The 19,603-nt window shown below is 36.1% G+C and overlaps 1 protein-coding gene across 2 annotated transcripts in view; it reads left to right on the forward strand.

Annotated features, from left to right (window-relative positions):
• Positions 1–19,603, forward strand: part of CFAP54 (cilia and flagella associated protein 54) — a 144,366-nt gene that overhangs the window by 32,757 nt on the left and 92,006 nt on the right. For both annotated transcript variants that reach the window (XM_087968133.1, XM_087968134.1), the window contains exons 21-28: positions 666–836; positions 1,850–1,942; positions 2,397–2,582; positions 4,074–4,216; positions 4,991–5,138; positions 9,214–9,369; positions 15,720–15,842; positions 19,379–19,513. In XM_087968133.1, coding sequence (XP_087824259.1) covers positions 666–836; positions 1,850–1,942; positions 2,397–2,582; positions 4,074–4,216; positions 4,991–5,138; positions 9,214–9,369; positions 15,720–15,842; positions 19,379–19,513 — 1,155 coding nt within the window. The remainder of the gene's footprint in view (positions 1–665; positions 837–1,849; positions 1,943–2,396; positions 2,583–4,073; positions 4,217–4,990; positions 5,139–9,213; positions 9,370–15,719; positions 15,843–19,378; positions 19,514–19,603) is intronic.

Genomic DNA, 19,603 nt, shown 5'->3' on the forward strand with positions numbered 1-19,603 from the left:
GAAATACTTTTAAAAGTAAAATAAAAATAACCTACAAATCTAGGTAAAGGCACAATAATAAAATCCTTTTTATTACTGTAAATGAAAGCTGAATTATTATATTACTATAAAGCAGGAATAGTGATTTATAGGCTTGTTCACATAGCATGTTGTAATGAGTAGAAGATAGAATTGGGGGCATTTAAGGGACGGAATTGTGCCTTAAGCTTGTAGGTCTGCAGGTTACCCATTCAGAAATTCTACAAGCCTCTTGCAAGCTAGGCACATTTTGCACTGTGCACTGTTTTCTAATACTTCTAAAAATACAGGCAGAAATTCAGTGATATAAATTGACCATCATAAATAATTAGAGTATTAAAAGAGAAGGAACCAAACAGTATCTGGAAAGAAAGAACAAGATTTTAGTTCTGGAAAACTGAGTGAACTTCTGCATTTGTTAATAAATTATAAATCTTACAAAAAATAAAACCAAAAGCACAGCAATGGACTGGAAGGTATTGTGTCTTTCAGGAAAGTAAATAACTGATCATTTGAAAAATCATGTAATAATTTTAATACTGTCCACTAAACTGTCCTTGGTTGTAACTGTGATTCTTTTATACTTTGCATATGAAAGAAATTTAAATGAAATAATTACTTTCTTGGGATTTGTATTTAAATTCTAGGAAGCATTTATTCTGATTCAGAAAACTGAAATGGAACAAAATACATTAAATGCCACTTTATTAAATCATACAAATAGCACGAAAAGCAAAGTTCCACCACCTCCAATACTACTTTTTAGGACAAATTGTTCCATGGCATTTAAGCCAGCACCATTTTCTTCAGATGTGAAGGTAATTTTTTTGGGGTGGGGGTGGGGGTGGGGGTGGGGAGAAACACCCTTGTGATTTAATGTATAGTATTTCATCAACTTGTTCTACTCTAGAGAGGAACATATATAATTTTGAATGCTGTATACACAACATTTGCTAGAATTTTAATATACACTACAAGATCATCATCCAATATTGAAACATTTTATATTTACAATTTACTTATGTTTTTTGTTCTCATTAAGTATTAAAAAAGCAACATTATTGTTCACATACTGCATGTTGCTATTTTTGCACATTTTTAAATAAAAAACCCAAAATATAAACCAAGTGCCACTAGATGGTAGAATATAATCATTTTTCAATGTTCTTTCAACAGGATTTTTAAAATACATACATATTGTGAAAATGCAGCAATTTTTGGGAAATAAAATAGATGTTAACTGGAGTTGTAAAGTATTAAAGCATAAAAATAATATTTTGCTGGTCCAATTTGTCTTGAAAAAATTATTATAATTATAAGGAGTGTGTGGTTTTGGACAATTACTGGTATTTCAAACAGCATAGCTTTACATTTAAGCTTAAGTATCCGAACTAACTCACTTCAAAAGAGTGAGAAGTACAGCTCAGCACCTGGCAAGGAGGGTAGCTGCTCTCCAAGTTCTATGCTGCGCCATTAGTCCAAGTCCTGCCAGTTTGTTGCCTGAGCAGAGAGCATGGAAAATCTGCAATGGTGGCAAAGGAAGAAGTTTCCAGACCTAAATATTGTAATATTTCTGAGGGGTGAAGGTAGGGGTAGAGCCACCTCATAGCCTGTCTTGTAGTCACAGAGCCATTGTTCACTTTACTGTTTGCTCAGGAATTGTTAAACTACTGCTCAGATACTATCAGGCTGTGTGTGAATAAGGCAAGAGCCACATAGAATGAGCTGGAAGATCACGTATGACCATGAGCTATGAGTTTGAAACCATAAATTAGACAGAATTTTAGCTGTAGAACTAACAATACTTGTGTATTTGTTTTTGTGTTTTAAGGTTTTTTGGTACAGCATTTTTGGGTGTGTAGCAGAAGGAAGCAATCCAAAAGCTCGGTTAAATAATTATAGTCTCAAGAACACAGCAGAAGCGGTAATGTCTTTCATAACGATGAAGGTGTTTGAATGAGTTTTCTTCAAAGCTATTGCTAGGCATGAGCAGTGGTTTGAGAACCTTAAAAAAATCATGTGATGTGAAAATGGACTTTTCATTTTATATAAATGAAGCCACCTTAAATTCATTTTCTTCTCATTTAGTGACTAGTTCCATTTTCAATTTTGGTTGTAAATTGAGGACTAATTGTGTAATGTCAGCTTAATTATATAATAATTGAGAATAAAAAAATTAAAATGGGGTATGCCCATCTGGAGTATGGATGTTAACTTCATTTTAGTTTTAAAACATTTGAGAGTGGGGTTGTTTTGAGGCTTTTGTCAGAGGAATAGCATAAAGCATAATAAATATAACACTTTGGTATTAACATTATTTTGATATTAATTGTCATGATTTTTCTTTTTATCTTAACGAATACATTTTTTATTATCAGATACCAGCTGATGAAACTTGTGTCTTAGAAGTACAAGATTTAGAGGCCAATCAAAATTATGTATTTGCAGTTGCAGCCTATGATTCAGATGGAAAAATTATCGGTGATAGCATTGGAGAAACAACTAAACCAATTCTTGCCTATCCTCCTCTATCTGTTGCTATTGTCCGAACATATCTGATTCAGGTAGCATATAATACTTTTGCTTTGATAACTCCAATTCTTTTGTAATCTGACTCTCAATTTCAGGATACATATCCTCTAAAAACAAGATTCCCCCCCCCCCGTAAAATATTTCTAAATCTTTTTTTGGCAGTAATTCAGTTAAGGAAAGAATGCTATTTGTTTTAGTATGTTTGTGATTCTAATTTAATACAAATATAGTATTTTTAATATTTTAAGATATTGTTTTTATATAAAGTACAATTTTGTTTGCATTATGCTGAATTGAAATTACTCATCCTTCAAAAATTTATAGGAAAAATTCTCAGCAGCCAATTCTGCTGAACCTTCTTTACATTGCTTTATATCTTTCACTATATTCTTCCCTCCTGGCTAGATATTTAGCTTGTGAGATATCCCTACCATCCCTGATTTATTCAAGTTTACAGTAATCTAGGATTTGGGACTTCATTTCATTTAATTCATTTAATTAATGAGTATTCCAAGCTCTGTCAAGGACCTTGGAATAGTCATCTCTAATGATCGAAATGCTAGAGCCCACTGTAACTACATAGCCAAAAAGGCATTAAGAGTTGTTAACCTAATCCCATGTAGCTTTTTCTCTGGTAATATCACACTACTAACTAGAGCATACAAAACATTTGCTAGACTAATACTCAAATACAGCTCATCAGTCTGGAACCCACATTACGTATCTGATATTAGCACAGTTGAGAAAGTCCAGAAATATTTCACAAGAAGAGTTCTCCACTCCTCTACTTGTTGTAGAATATCTTATGCCACCAGACTTGAAATTCTAGACTTAGAAAACATTGAATTATGCCATCTTCGATCTGATCTAAGTATGGTATATAAAATCATACATTGCAATGACTTACCTGTCAATGAATACTTCAGCTTCAACCATAACAACACAAGAGCACACAATAGATACAAACTCAAGGTTAACCGCACCAAACTTGATTGCAGGAAATACGACTTCAGCAACAGAATGGTCAATGTCTGGAATATTCTACCTGACTCTGTGGTTTCTTCCCCAAATCCCAAAAACTTTAACCTTAGACTGTCTACTATTGACCTCACCCCTTTCCTAAGAGGTCTGTAGAGGGCATGCATAAACGCACCAAGATGCCTACTGTCCCTATCCTATTGTTTCTTTTATTTTTCTTATATGTACCTATTTCATGTATTCATAACTATGTATATACTTATACCTATTATCTTGTAAGCGATTAACAAATCAAATAAATAAATAAAATAAATAAATTCCATTACTGTATCTTGCTCCATTCCAACTGTCCATCTTGCTACCTTATATCACTAGAATTCCTCTTTTGTTTTAAGGAACCTTCTACAATGTGTTTGCTTTAGTTTGTATAAAACTAATGTGATTTTCATTTTATTGATGTTTTCATCAACTTTACTGATTATACAGTATATGATAATTTCAAATAAGCATAGAAAAGGTGTTTCAAAAAATAACTATATTTTTAGTCTGCTTTTCAGATTGAAAACTATGCATTATGCAAAAAAACATTTCAACCACTCTGGGATTGTTTTGTCTCAGTGCCCTGTACTCCTGTTACTGATGTCACTATAGTTTCTGTAAGCAGCACTTTGTCTGTACCGCAGAACAGGTAACTAACAACTGTTTTTCAAATTATTCAGTTTATATGATTATTTTGATAGTGAATACTGTTTCACTTTTAAATAGTTTGACAAATGTTTCTAAATACCGAGAAGCAATTGTTGAAACATAGGGTCTTAAAACAATCATATTTTAATAATAACAGCTTTCTTCAGTAGTTACGTTTTGAACAATGTACTTTTTTGGATATACTGTTCCTCTAAAACAAGTACATTAAGACTAGTAAAACTGATCAAAGTTACATAGGTAAACCATGTGCTGTCATTATTTCACAACTTGCAGTATAGTAATATATACCACATGTAATATGACAATATTGATCAATGATAGTTGCATAGGTAGCAGCCATCATCATCATTTCATCATCATCATCATCATCATCTTTTACAATGGCAATGTTACATTGCAAAGAAATGTGTACTAGTGCAATATGTTAGTGATTAGGTTGCCATCCAGAAGATTTGCCAGTTATAATAGAGTTAGAATTGTCTTTCATTTTAACTTATTACAGCCAGTTAACTCTGTCGGTTTTAGTCATTAATCTGCTATTATTACCATTTTTATGCTATCTATTTATTGCTTCCTTTCTTCCTCCATCAATCCATTCAATTTCCATAGCTGCCCAACTCAACCAAGTGACTCTGGGCAGCTTACAGTTCTAAAATTATAAAACAATTTAAATAATTTAAAAAGGATTAAAACAATAACAATATCCACAAAATAAATGATATGTTTTTATTTGTTGATTTTCTTCTTTTTGTAGGCTAAATTCTGAAGCCCTGCTACAGGCATCTCCAAACCTCTTATATATGTTTCTGAGAAGTATTTTTATCATGAGTGACATTAGTGTCAATGAAGGATGTCTCTTCTGTGATTCTATTTGTTTCAATGAGCTTAAGTATAAAAGACAAGTATGTGCTATGCAACATTAGTATTTTTGATGTGATCTTATTTTTCTTGCTCTTAATATTCTTACCACAAGTAAAATTCATCTACAGAATTATATATTAGGTAGAAGGCAAATATCTTGCAATTCACATTTAACTTTCCATTATTGAAAGGATACCTTAATGAAAAATACTATGTTTTAATACTGTTTTAGAGACATAATTTTGAGCTTTGAAGCCATGAAGTTGCTAAGTTTGTACTTTCTTAGCCCTGCCCAAAAGGTTTTCAGTGATTCTATATGTTTATGACTATGATCAGAAGTGAGCCAGCTTATTTTTATGCGTTCTGTGGAACTGAATGTAGAGGAGGATGGAGCTAATCTTCAAGAAAGAATGCAAGACTGGTTAAATAAAATAGACTGGTTAAATAAAATATCTACTTAGCCATGGTGAGGAAGAGGGTGCTTCTTCCTTAGAAATCTAAGCCTATTCTGATTCTCTGGGGCACACAGGGAAGTTGTCAGGTTTTCAAGATTTTACAGGTAGTCCTCAACTTATGACTACCTCTGAGCCCAAAAATTTATGTTGTTAAGTGAACAATTTGTTAAGTAAATTTGTCCCATTTAATGACTTTTTTGGCACATTTGTTAAGTCAATCGCTGCAGTTGTTAAATTAGTAACATGGTTGTTAAAAGAATCTGGGTTCTCCATTGATTTTGCTTGTCAGAAGGTCATAAAGTGACTCCTGAACACTGCAATGGTCATTAATATGAGTCAGTTGTAAATCATGTGACCATTGGCTCACGGTCATAAGTGTGAAAACTAGTCAAAGTCACTATTTTCAGTTCCGGTGTAACTTCAAACAGTCACTAAATGAAGCCAAAGATTACCTGTATTATACTCTACAACAAGGGTATCAAACTCATGTTGTCACAGGAGCGTCACATGATGTATCGGACTTTTTCCCCCTTCGCTAAACCAGGCGTGCGTGTGTCCTGCGGGCTGGGAGTTTGATAGCCCTTATAGGCATGATGCCTACCTGTACCTATTGCATGGATGCAGAAATACCACTGTAAAAGCGAAATTCTTATTAGATAGGCTTTACTTTATATTCAGTGCAGATTTTTTAATGGTACTGTTCTTATACATGAACACATGCAAATTAGTTGTGGGTTAGCTTTCTTATAATTGAATGAACAGATCTGCATAACATACCATTCAGTTTTTGCCTTATGCACTCACTTTTCCAGTAAGCATTTCCCTATTGGACAAATTATATTCTAGGTTTTCTAAGCCCTAATTGTAGGGGTGTGTAGCCACTTCAGATTTAAAGCAAATGAATTCAGAATGTCCAATTTTGTAAAATGTATGTTTTTAAATCATTTTGGAAGCATTTTGAATTCAAAACAACTCTTGTTTTGAATGTCAAACACTCTTTCTTTATGCTTAAAGGACTTCCAAAATAATCGAGACTACTGATTTTGTACTGAAAACAGGTGTTTGAACTTGTAACATAATATTTTCAAATCTGAAATTCTTTGAACTAAGAATGAATTGCATATCATTAATTACTTACATTATCACCTCAGTAAATGAAATTGTTTGAACCTGCAAAGAGCTTTAATTCTAGTTTCCCTGATAACCGAAAACGGTATCAACAGGATATCAACAGGAAGGTAAAAAATTGAAGCTCCCCCCTTTTTATGACACACCTAAAAAAAGATGGTTTTCAATTGTATAGTCATGGCTACTCTTTTGACATTTTTGATCGTTTCTGTGGGCATCTCTGTCTCAAAACAATAATTTGGAGGGGGGAGGAGGAAAAAAGGTGATGAAACATTCAAATCCATTCCTGCCTTTACACTACTTATACCCTAAATTTAGTGACTAATATAATAGGGATGTAGTATGAATTTATTTGGTTAAATAACCACCTGCAATTTTTTAAAAAAGACCGACCATTTATTTTTATTCAACTCTTTTCTTTATTTTTAAAAACAGCTTTATCTAATATATTAGGGTATACATGTATTGAGTTTAGAATTGCATCATAATAGTTGAAGAGCTGGCATCTGAGTGATAATTGTGTTCTGATCTGCAAACTATTATGTCATTTTTATATTTAAATGTTTGCCTATTTCATGGAAAAAATGTAGGGGCAGAAGTAACAGACAAGGAAGTAACAGGCAACAGAGAGAAAGCAGAACTACTTAACTCATTCTTTGCATCTGTCTTCACGCAAAAAGAAACTATAGCTCAACCCACCAAAAACATAACTGTAAAAGATAGACCAGAAATAAAAGTTAAAATAAGCAAAAAAATAGTAAGAGAACACCTGTCTGATCTTGATGAAAACAAATCACCGGGGCCTGATGGATTACATCCCAGAGTTTTAAAAGAGCTGGCAGAGGTCATCTCAGAACCACTGCACCATATCTTTCGTTAATCCTGGAGCACCGGGGAACTACCAGAGGACTGGAAAAGAGCTGATGTGGTTCCCATCTTCAAAAAAGGAAAAAAAAACAGACCCAGGAAACTATAGACCAATCAGCCTAACATCAATACCCAGGAAGATACTGGAAAAGATAATAAAAAAAACAGATCTGCCAACATCTAGAAACAAGTAAAGTAATAATTGGCAGTCAGCACAGGTTTGTTAAAAACAGATCATGCCAAACCAATCTTATTTCATTCTTCAACACAGTGACTAAATTAGTAGACCAGCAAAATACCGTGGACATAATATATTTAGATTTCAGCAAGGCATTCGATAAAGTAGACCACAACCTACTTCTTAGTAAGATAGAAAAAAGTGGAATAGATAGCACCACCACTAGATGGATTCGCAACTGGCTGGCAAACTGTACTCAATGAGTAGTCCTTAATGGGTCTAAGTCTACATGAAGTAAGCAGTGGGGTGCCACAAGGTTCCGTCTTAGGCCCAGTACTCTTCAATATCTTCATTAATGACTTAGATGAGGGAATAGAAGGGGAACTTACCAAATTTGCAGATGATACTAAGCTGGCACGAGTAGCTAACACCCAAGAAGATAGGCTCAAGATCCAGATGGATCTTGACAGACTAGAACACTGGGCCATATCTAATAAAATGAAATTCAATGTAGAGAAAAGTAAAGTCCTACACTGAGGCAAGAAATACCAAAAGTACACATGTAGACTGGGTGAAACCAGGCTCAATAGCAGTAACTGTGACAGGGATCTTGGAGTCTTAGTGGACAACCAGCTAAATATGAACCAGCAGTGTGCAGTAGCAGCCAAAAAAGTTAATGCAATCCTAAGTTGTATTAACAGGAATACAATCAAGATCAAGGGAGGTACTAATACCACTCTATAAAGCCTTAGTAAGACCACAACTAGAGTACTGCATCCAGTTTTATTCACCACATTATAAAAAAGATGTTGAGACTCTAGAAAAAGTACAAAGAGCAACCAGGATGATTAGGGGACTGGAGGCTAAAACATACAACGAACAGTTGGGCTTGGCTAGTCTAGTAAAGAGAAGGACCAGGGGAGACATGATAGCGGTCTTCCAATATTTGAGGGGCTGCCACAGGGAGGAAGGGGTCAAGCTACAAAGAATAATGGATGGAAACTGAACAAGGAGAGATTTAACCTGGAAACAAGGAGAAACTTTCTGACAGTGAGAACAATCAACCAATGGAACAGCTTGCCCTCGGAAGTTGTGGGAGCGCCATCAGTTGAGACTTTCAAGAAGAGATTGGACTGGCATTTGTCAGAAATGGTGTAGGGTCTCCTGCTTGGGTGGGGGGTTGGACTAGATGACCTACAAGAACCCTTTCCAACTCTGATTATCTGCATCTAACGTAAAATGATGGTATTTCCTTTCACTCATTCATTAGTCATTGTGCAACTTTGTATTACAACTTTCCAAAGTGCAGTTTTGTTGTGAAAGTGCATTTTAATCAGCTGCTACAATAAAAGCTGCATTTTAAAATGTTATAAAATCCACCAGAAGTATATAAAAATGAGGGGCCCAAAAGATGCTGCTTCAGATGGCAAAAGTATTTTTCATATTTCTGTTTTGTAACAATGAAAATTTTGAAAATTTTCTTTCTAGGTTGCTAGAATAGATGAATGTGGGCGAATGCTGGTGGCAGTTGAACTTAGTAACTGGCTAAATGATGTTCACTATGCCCTTCAGTCAGTTGTTAATTGTTACGGCCTTATAGCTCCCCTGATCTATCACAAGATTCCCTCTAAACCTGTCATTCAGGTAAGAATTTTTCGTAAAGTACAAGTTTGTATGATGTTTAGTTCAATACACTAAAAACAGTGTAAGAGTAAAATACTTGACTCAAATTGTTGAAAAAGTACATTGTTTCTGCGTCAAAACCAAGCAAGAACTAAGACTTACCAAAATATGGGAACTTGGTATGACTAGAACATTTCTGAGAGGGGCAATCATTTTTGTCTTTCCTGGAGCCATTACTAACAGTGGAAAAGACTAATTGTTTTTATTTTAAGGACTTGGAGAAACAGATTTTGAGTTCATTTTTTGTATTGCTTGGATTATAAAAACATAATGCTGAAGTATAAATACAATATATAAAAGAAACAGAAAGGAATGATGATAGTAATAAATTACAAAATTGAAACTTGCCATTTTTGTCCATTTGGTGGAACAGTCCTAGGGAAGGGACACAGTTCCAAAACTGTGCCTGGGAAGCCACAAAAATAGAATTAGATTCTATTAATTATGAGGACTATTGTAAGACTGCATTGAAGGCCTGGAGGTAATATATGTTGGGGACCATATTGATTCAAAGAAAGCTGCATAAAGATCTGACAAAGTATGTTAGGTATAACATTGATACCAAATATGGTTTGGGTGAATAAATATATAAAACTTAGATATCATGGTTTAAGTGCTTATCACTTTAAGCACAATGCAGCAGGCAATTAGCCGATTAAGGGTGCGGTTAGAAGTTACTATATAAGGAAGCATTAGAAGCTGGAAAGCTTACTGTAACTGTGTGCTGCTGCGACTAACTGTGTCTTGCTGTGACTAACTGTGATTACTGACTGTGAGTGCCTGTGACTGAACTGTTATCGTTTGCTACTGTTTGCTGATTTACTGCGTAATTCTACTGAATATCCAGCGTTTGTTTCTCTGGAGAGTGAAACCGGAGGAGGAGAAGATATCTTTATCGGCTGATAAAGATATTGCAAGGACTCTTAACTTGGACTATACTAGTGAGTCTTAATGGATGGAAATACTGTGAATGACTTAATGGACTGAATGACAATGCTTAAACTCTAACTGGATTAAAAACTATTTAAACTACAAACAGTGTTTGTGTTCAGTGTGTGTATACTCTGGGGCCCTTCCGCTCTCCTTTGGTTGCCTGGCTTGACTACTGCTGCAATACTCTTCTAGGGGTTAATTCCCAAAACCCTAACATTGGTTATGGGCCCAGCAGCATAGTCTAACTAACCAGGATATAGCAGAGAGAGTTGGTGTGAGTTGCACATTACTGTAAAAACAAACTGTTTTAATTAGTTTAAAAATAGTCAAAATATCTGAAGAGTAATGGCACAAGTAAATTTGTCACAACTGTCCATGATATCCAGGCTGGATGGAACAAACTATGTTTCATGGTCAATGAAATGTAGTTTACTTCACGCAGAGAAGGTTTGTGGGACATTATAGCAAACCCACCAGATGTGAGTAGCTGGGATCCTGCTAATGATGATGATAAAGAAAAGTTACAAGACTTTAAACTGAAGAATGAGCAGGCTTTATGCATCATAGGACTGACTCTCTGTGATCAGCAGCTTGTCCATATTCGTGGAGAAGAAAATGCTGCAAACTGCTGGGAGAACCTCAGGAAGATTTATGTTCGGGACAGTGTAGGAGCACATATAAATCTTACACGAAAGCTTTTTCGAACGCATCTTCAGAGGAATGGAGATATGTTAGTTCATTTAAACTGTATGAAGAGCATTTTTCAAGATTTGCAAGAAAAAGAGCTTATATTTAATGAACTGCAACAAATCTACATAATATTATCTTCATTAGATCAAAGCTATGATGACTATGTGACTTCGTTAGAGGTATTGCCAAAAGAAAGCCTCTCATTAACCGAGATTACAGGCAGGCTACTAGAAGAAGCCAGAAGAAGGCGTGAGCGTGACGAGCTGAGAGAAGATAAGAAAGAAGAGAAATTATCTTCAAAGTTTGAAAGAAACCAGCAAAGCAAAGTAAAGCACCTGAAAGAAGAGAATTTATCTTCAACGGCATACACAATTAAAAAGTGTTTTAATTGTGGAGGCAGAGGACATTTGGCAAGATTCTGCAAAAAGAGAAAAAGCCAGAATGTAAAAAAGCCAAAGAAAGCATTTGAACTAGCCACGTTTAGCAACTCTGATGTGAAGAATAATTTATGGGTGGTTGACAGTGGCGCATCCCACTGCATCACAAGAGATAAGACAAAATTTATAAAAATGTCTACAAGTTCTCAACATATATCTCTTGCCAACGGCTGGAACCTGAAAGCGAAAGGTCAAGGTTTTGCACGTTGTCCGTACATAAACCAGGATATAAAAATGTTGTATGTACCGCAACTAAAGTTTAATTTGCTTTCAGTAAGGGTATTAGATAAATTAGGTTATGTAATTACTTTTAAAGATAATAATTGCATAATTGAAAAAGATAACAAAAGGGTAACTGCAGCTTTAAATGGAACATTATATGTATTAGATAATAGTAAGAAAGGGGAGGCACAAACTGTATTTAATAATATAAAGCCTCATGAAGAATGTATCCATTTATTGCATAGGCGTTTGGGGCATGTAAATTTTAAAATGCTAAACGTACAGTTGAGTTATCTGAAGGAATAAGGTTAAAACCTTGTGATAAATATTTGCGTTGTAATGTTTGCTGTGAAGATAAGAGCAAGGTATTGCCTGCAAATAGGCTAAATGGTTTCAAAACAAAAGAACCTTTAGAAGTAGTATTTGCAGACATCATAGGTCCAAAGAAACCCAGTATGGGGGTGCTAGATATATACTGAGCATTATGGACCATTATTCTAGATATGGGTTTTGCTATTTAATGAAAAGCAAAACTGAAACATATCAACATTTTACAATTGGCTTAGGTTTGCTGAAAGAAAGTCTAAACGACAAATGATAACCCTGGTAACAGATAATGGTACGGAATTTATTAATAACAAATTCCAGAACAGACTTAAGATATCTGGAATAGAGCATAAGAAGTCTGCTCCATACAGGCCAGAACATAACGCTTTTATTGAAAGAAGAGGCCAAACACTACAGGCAATGGTTAGAACAATGTTAAATGATTCTGGGTTACCTGATTCTTTGTGGGGGAGGCTACAATGTGTGCTAATAACATATTGAACAACGTTGTTAATACAACAACAGGTGAAATACCATTTACCAGATGGCATGGCAGGAAACCTGATCTAAGTTACCTGCACACATTTGGTGCACCAGCATGGGTGCATATTCCTGCACAACTCAGAAAAAAAGGGCAAGATAGAGCTAAAAGATTTTTCTTCGTTGGTTATCAGGCAAACCATAGGGCATATAGATTTTGGGAGAAAGGCACATCTAAAGTGTTATGTAGTGCTAGTGCCCAATTTCTAGAACATGAAGGATGGGAGAAATTAGAACAGGATGCCAATAAAGATGTAATTATTGAATCCTATAGAAATCCCATTAGTTATCCCTGTAACTTTAAAAATAAAGTAAAGAGACAAATACAGGATGAAATAGTGCCCATAAAGGAAGAAACAGATTCAATAGCTGAACAGGATGAGGAAGATGAACAGGTAGTAGTTCGACAAAGTCCTCCTGTAAGCCCTGTAATTCCCAGAAGAACTACACGTGTATCTAGACCGCCTGATAGGTACCAGGCTAACACAGTGTGCCAGATTAATCAAGTTCCTAATTCTGTAGAAGAAATTAAAAAGTATCCTAATAAGGAAAAAGAAAAATGGTATGCAGCAATGAATAAGGAACTGAATTCATTAAGTGATATGAAAGTGTATGAAAATGCCAAATTACCTGTAGGAAAGAAATCCATTGGCTGCAAATGGATATTTAAGGTAAAAATAGATAAAGATGGTAATTTAATCCATAAGGCAAGGTTAGTAGCCCAAGGTTTTAGGCAGAATGCTAATGACTACGATGAGGTGTTTGCACCTAGTCTTAAAGCAGCAACCTTGAGAGCAGCTTTAGTGTGGGCAGCTAGTAAAAACTATATAGTTAACCATCTAGATGTGGAAACTGCTTACTTGCACGCCCCATTAAAACATACTATTTATATGAAAAAACCTGTTGGTATTAAAAGTGAAAATAAGAATAATAATGATTGTTGGTTGTTAAAGAAAAGTCTCTATGGTCTTAAACAATCAGGCTATGAATGGAACCAGTATATTGTAAAGGAACTAGACAATATAGGATTTAAAGCTGGTTTAGCCGATCCATGTCTGTTTAAGAGGGAGACAAATGGGAAAGTATCATTATTATTACTATTCACAGATGACATTGCATTGATAACTGAAACTAATGATGAAGCAAATAAAATAATAACATCATTAGGAAAGAGAATAAAGATCAAGCAATTAGGGAGATAAAGAAGTATCTCGGTTTGAATATAAAGAAAACAAGGAAAGGTTTTAAGATATCTCAGGAAGATAAGATAAGCAAATTGCTAAAAGATTACAAGATGGAGCTTTGTAAGCCAGCTAAGACTCCAATGAGTCAGGAGTTTAGCAACACTGATGAACAAAGCCCTGAGTTTGATAAGGTGATTTATCAATCTTTAATTGGTAGTTTGAGTTATATTAGTAATTGGTCTAGACCAGATATATCGTACTGCGTGAATCAGTTGGCTAGATTCAATTCTGCACCATGTGAAAGACACTGGATTGCAGCTAAGAGGATATTAAGATATCTTAAAAAGACAATGAATTATTCATTGTATTTAGAACCAAAGGGTGATTTAATTCTGTGTGCATATGCAGATGCTAGCTTTGCATCAGAAAGAGACACTAGAAAGTCGACTTCAGGAACAGCCATAATGCTGGGTAAGACATTAATAGGCTGGAAGTCAATAAGACAACAGCATATAAGTTTGTCTACTATGGAGGCAGAATTCTCCTGTTTATCATTGTTATGTACAGAATTAATAATGTATAAACAAATGTTAATTGATATAGGTATAACTGTAGATTATCCTATAATTATACATGAAGATAATCAGGCAGCAATTCAAATGGCCACAAATATTGGAGTAAAAACAAGGAGCAAGCATACAGATCTAAGATACCTAAACGTGAGACAATCTGTAAGAAGTAAGATGATTCAGCTAGAGTACTGTATGTCGGAGGACAATTTAGCTGATAATTTTACTAAAGCCCAAGGTGCCATTAAGCACCAGGAGAGTTGTGAAAATATGGGATTAGATTGTAAAGGTATTATATATTTATTTCACCCAAAAGGGAGTATGTTAGGTATAACATTGATACCAAATATGGTTTGGGTGAATAAATATATAAAACTTAGATATCATGGTTTAAGTGCTTATCACTTTAAGCACAATGCAGCAGGCAATTAGCCGATTAAGGGTGCGGTTAGAAGTTACTATATAAGGAAGCATTAGAAGCTGGAAAGCTTACTGTAACTGTGTGCTGCTGCGACTAACTGTGTCTTGCTGTGACTAACTGTGATTACTGACTGTGAGTGCCTGTGACTGAACTGTTATCGCTTGCTACTGTTTGCTGATTTACTGCGTAATTCTACTGAATATCCAGCGTTTGTTTCTCTGGAGAGTGAAACCGAGGAGGAGAAGATATCTTTATCGGCTGATAAAGATATTGCAAGGACTCTTAACTTGGACTATACTAGTGAGTCTTAATGGATGGAAATACTGTGAATGACTTAATGGACTGAATGACAATGCTTAAACTCTAACTGGATTAAAAACTATTTAAACTACAAACAGTGTTTGTGTTCAGTGTGTGTATACTCTGGGGCCCTTCCGCTCTCCTTTGGTTGCCTGGCTTGACTACTGCTGCAATACTCTTCTAGGGGTTAATTCCCAAAAACCCTAACCCTTACTGGATGGAAATACTGTGAATGACTTAATGGACTGAATGACAATGCTTAAACTCTAACTGGATTAAAAACTATTTAAACTACAAACAGTGTTTGTGTTCAGTGTGTATACTCTGGGGCCCTTCCTGGCTTGACTACTGCTGCAATACTCTTCTAGGGGTTAATCCCCAAACCCTAACATTGGTTATGGGCCCAGCAGTCTTTTTTACTAAGTAGTCTTTTTTACTAAGCATAGCAGAATATGCAAGATTTTCAGTGAATAAGTCATCACACAAAATGAATAGATACTGGAGCATGCTAACATTTTTAATAGGTTACATTTTTAATAGGAAATTAAAGCAACATTAATTACATAAGTTTATTTTTTTATTGAATGATAAAAGTTTAAATGCTTACTTTTACAGCACAAAGGTTCATTTTTAGTTATTCGTACATGTAATATTCTATAATGGTACACATTTGTTACTATATTTTCAGATCATTATTAAGTATCTCAAGGTTCTTCAAGAAATTCCGACTATAATATTCCAAAGAAAATCAACAGGATGCTTTGATAGTATTCAGCACATGATTGCTTGTTCTTGCTATTTTACAGCAAAGGTATTTAGAATGTTATATTATTTACATAATTTAAAATATTTGAACTTTGTAATTAGAGTATATGAACAATAAAATGATGTGTTCTTCAACTTTGGGCAATTATAAGAACATGTCCTTGTTTTCTTTGCAGCACTATGGAAATGGTTTGCTATTGCCTTCCAGGAGATGATAGATAGATAGATAGATAGATAGATAGATAGATAGATAGATAGATAGATAGATAGATAGATAGATTACTGCTACTATATATTGTGACATACTTAATTATTTGACTTACTGCCAATTTTAATAAATTGGTTCATGGTGGTTTACAGCAAAAACGTAAAACTTCCACTATAAGGAGCAGTAGAACATCTATAGCAGGGGTGTCAAACTCAAGGCTATGGCTGTCCAAGCCCAGCCAGAATTGCATGCCCTCCCTCTCTGCTGGACCTGGGTAACTAGGGCTCTCATGGGGATCTGGCCTTCCCCACTTGCGGTGGCCATTTTTTGCCTGCTGGGCCTGGGCATGCTTTACCACCTCTACTCAGCCTTTGCCTTTTTGCCTCCTTCAGGCTGGGTAGGCCTGGTGCTCTGAGCTGTGTCTTCTGGGAATGCTGCCCGAGCAGGGAATTTGCCTGCAATCCTCAATTAGGAACAGAGATGCGGCTGGGAGTGGTGGTGCAAGATAGAAGGCTGCCTTCAGTCCAGGTGAAGGAGGTACATCACCGGGAGTCTCTACTCCTGGTAGCTCCTGGGTGGCAACTCCGCCACCGCTCGGCAGACTCACCCAGTCTGAAGAACACAAAGCAGCCAGTTAGAAAGATGCATTCCCCTCGTATACCCAATGCACCTCGGCACTGAGGCCGCCAGCAGCTGAGGCTCAGGCCCAGCAAGCAAAAAAGGCCACCGCGAGTGGGGAAAGCCAGATCCCCATCGGAGCCCTGGTTACCCAGGCTAAGCAGAGATGGGAGTGCGGGGGAAGGCATGTGATCCTGGCTGGGCTTGGGCGGCCTTAGCATTGATGCAGATCAAGCTTTCCCTGCTAGCAGTGGCCGCATTTTGCCTGCTGGGAATAGGCATGCTTTTACCACTTCTCCTCGGCCTTTCTAGCTGTCTGCCCATGTGTGCTACGTCAAGCAGGCCACGGCCCTGGTTACGCCCAGTCAGTTGCAACCACTCTGGCCACATCCCTTCTCCTGGCCATATGCCCCCTGGCCCGCAGAGGACAAACACAGTGCTCATTTGACCCTCAATAAAATTGAGTTTGACACCCCTGATCTATAGGAACAGGATTCAAAGAAATGTAACATTAGAACATCCATAGTTAGTTTAAAATAATTAAAAAAGTAAACAATAACAACAACAAAACTGATGGCATAAATACACTATGGAAGAGCCACATAGAAATGGTTTATTTCAGGGCTATCAAACTCCCAGCCCAAGGGCTGGCCATGCCATGCCTAGTTTAATGAAGGGGAAAATAATCCTGATATGTCACGTGACACCACAGTGATGTGAGTTTGACACCCTTGATTGATTTAGTTCTTTCCTGAATTTTGTCAGGGAGTTGGTAAACTATAAATCAGTAGGGAAACTGATCCATTAGATTGGCACTACAATAGAAAAGCATTGACTTCTGAGAATAGTTCCGCAACCCTCTTGGTAATGGGGTATCAGTAGTACTCCCAAGAGGGCTGAAATATGTTGTTCTGTAAATATTTAGGTGCCAAGCCATGAAACACTTTTTAAGTTAAAATCAGTACTTTAAATTGTACCTGGAAACTATTCAGGAACCAGTGTAAGGTTTGAAGTATCATTATTTTATGTTGCTGATGGCAAAGCGTAATAAGGTATGCCAGGGTCAAACCAGTACTTTCTTCTGAGATACTTCTTTTCTGAGGTAACCTGTACCTACAGGTGAACAGTGACTGGAAAATTAGATATCCTTGCTGCTGCTACCACCCATTTGTTATAGTCTTCCTCAACATACCCTTCAGGGAACCAGGACGTGACTGAAGGGGAAATCCACGCCACACTCTAAGTTTGGTTAAACTATAGGAAGGGAAACCAAATAAAATTTTTGAGATGTGATACCTTAGCCAAGGTAGAAAGCAATTGGTCAACTCCATGGTTCAAAAAAAATCAACTTTATTAAAGGTAACAAAGAAGATAAGATTCCACACTCATACATAATAAAAAATAGGTAAATCATAATGCAATTCTAGCTTATAATAGAACAACTCTCATTTGCCAGCCTTGCCCGAAGTAACCTCTCTCATCTAGGACTCCAATCACTTCTAAAACCCAAAGCTATTCTTTCCCAGAACCTGATGTGATACTCTTCTTTTCCTCTATTGGTTCTTAGAGTAAGGCAGTTATTTCTAGGCGCATACGTCTGTTTCATTCTCTTTTGTTTTGTTATGGCCAGCTGCTCCCCACTATACAGGGGCTGTTCAGAAGCTAGGTCACTGCATTTGGACCAATTAGTTTCTGAGTGGTCTTTAAAGACACCTGTATATAGAATGCAGAAGTTCAGTTTTGTGGTGATAAAGTCACTACATTTAAGTTCCCTTGCACTAAATAAAACTAACTGCCCAGCAAGTTCATTAGGAAAAGTCTTTCTGGGCATGGCCTTCATCTGCTACTTTATCAGGAGCTAGGAGTCCAAGATAACTCAAAAGTCACAGATCAGCTCTTTTAGAGGTAATGCTTGTCTATCAAGAAACAACACTGGATGCATAACATAGCCCCATCAAGTATAAATAGTAACTCTGTCTCACTGGGATTTATTTGTTCTGTCCCATCCAGATACTTTCAGGCTCCAGACACTGGAAAACAATCTTCACATCCTCTCCAGCCCAGCCCAGAGTGGCTATACTAAGCTGGTTATCATCAACATACAGATAGTTCTCAATATATGATCACAATTGGGCCTGGAATCATTGTCATTGAGTGAAGTGTTCATTAAGCAAGATGCCACATGAGCACTTTGCACAATGACTACAATCCCAGTTCTCAGAGTTGTAGTCGTTAAGTATTGTTGTGGAGTGTTGGAAAGAGCTCAGGCTTCTTACCAAACTCTACAGGACTGGAACAGAGAGAGAATATGAGAAATCTCTTGACATGCTGCAGGAATGGACTTCAAATTGGCAAAATTGCTAGCAAACAGTATCATTTGGAGCCCTCACTTTATAATCTTACTGTGTTAGGGGACCAGACCATTAATAAGAAAGAATAAGATCTCATTGCTGAATAAGATCAAAATGGAAGGGAAACATTTTCACAAGGCTTGAGCAGATAGAAGCTAAGCACTCAATCATAAAATTGACCTATCTGATAATGTTTGAATATGCTGGGAAGGAAAAAAGTATAAGTGGAAACTTTTTTGGTTCTTTTTGCAGCAGTGATTCTCCTGATCACTATCCCCATACATCCCTGTATATAGCTTCTTTGGATTTAAAGCTTATTTTGTAAGTTGGCACAAGATTTGTGTTTTTTTTTTAAAAAAAAACCTTGTGAATATTATATAGACTTAAATGATATATATTTAATAGATACTGCACTTATGGAAAGAATATGAGTTAGCAGTAGTCATTATTAACTATGGAAAAAAGTTGTTGGATTGCTCACAAACACCATCCCAAGCAGCTATAGCTGGAGAAGGAGCGGATGAAATACTAGAAGAAGAGGTAACTGCTCTTGTTTTTCATTTCATTTCTCGTTTTATATGATTTATGAAAAGGAAAGGTGATCTGATTAAGTCTTCAAGGAGTTAACAA

Source organism: Notechis scutatus, chromosome 6 (genome assembly GCF_049901735.1).
Source record: "Notechis scutatus isolate UNSWTSFEM ecotype Mainland chromosome 6, rNotScu1.2, whole genome shotgun sequence".
Classification (NCBI taxonomy): Eukaryota; Metazoa; Chordata; class Lepidosauria; order Squamata; family Elapidae; genus Notechis; species Notechis scutatus.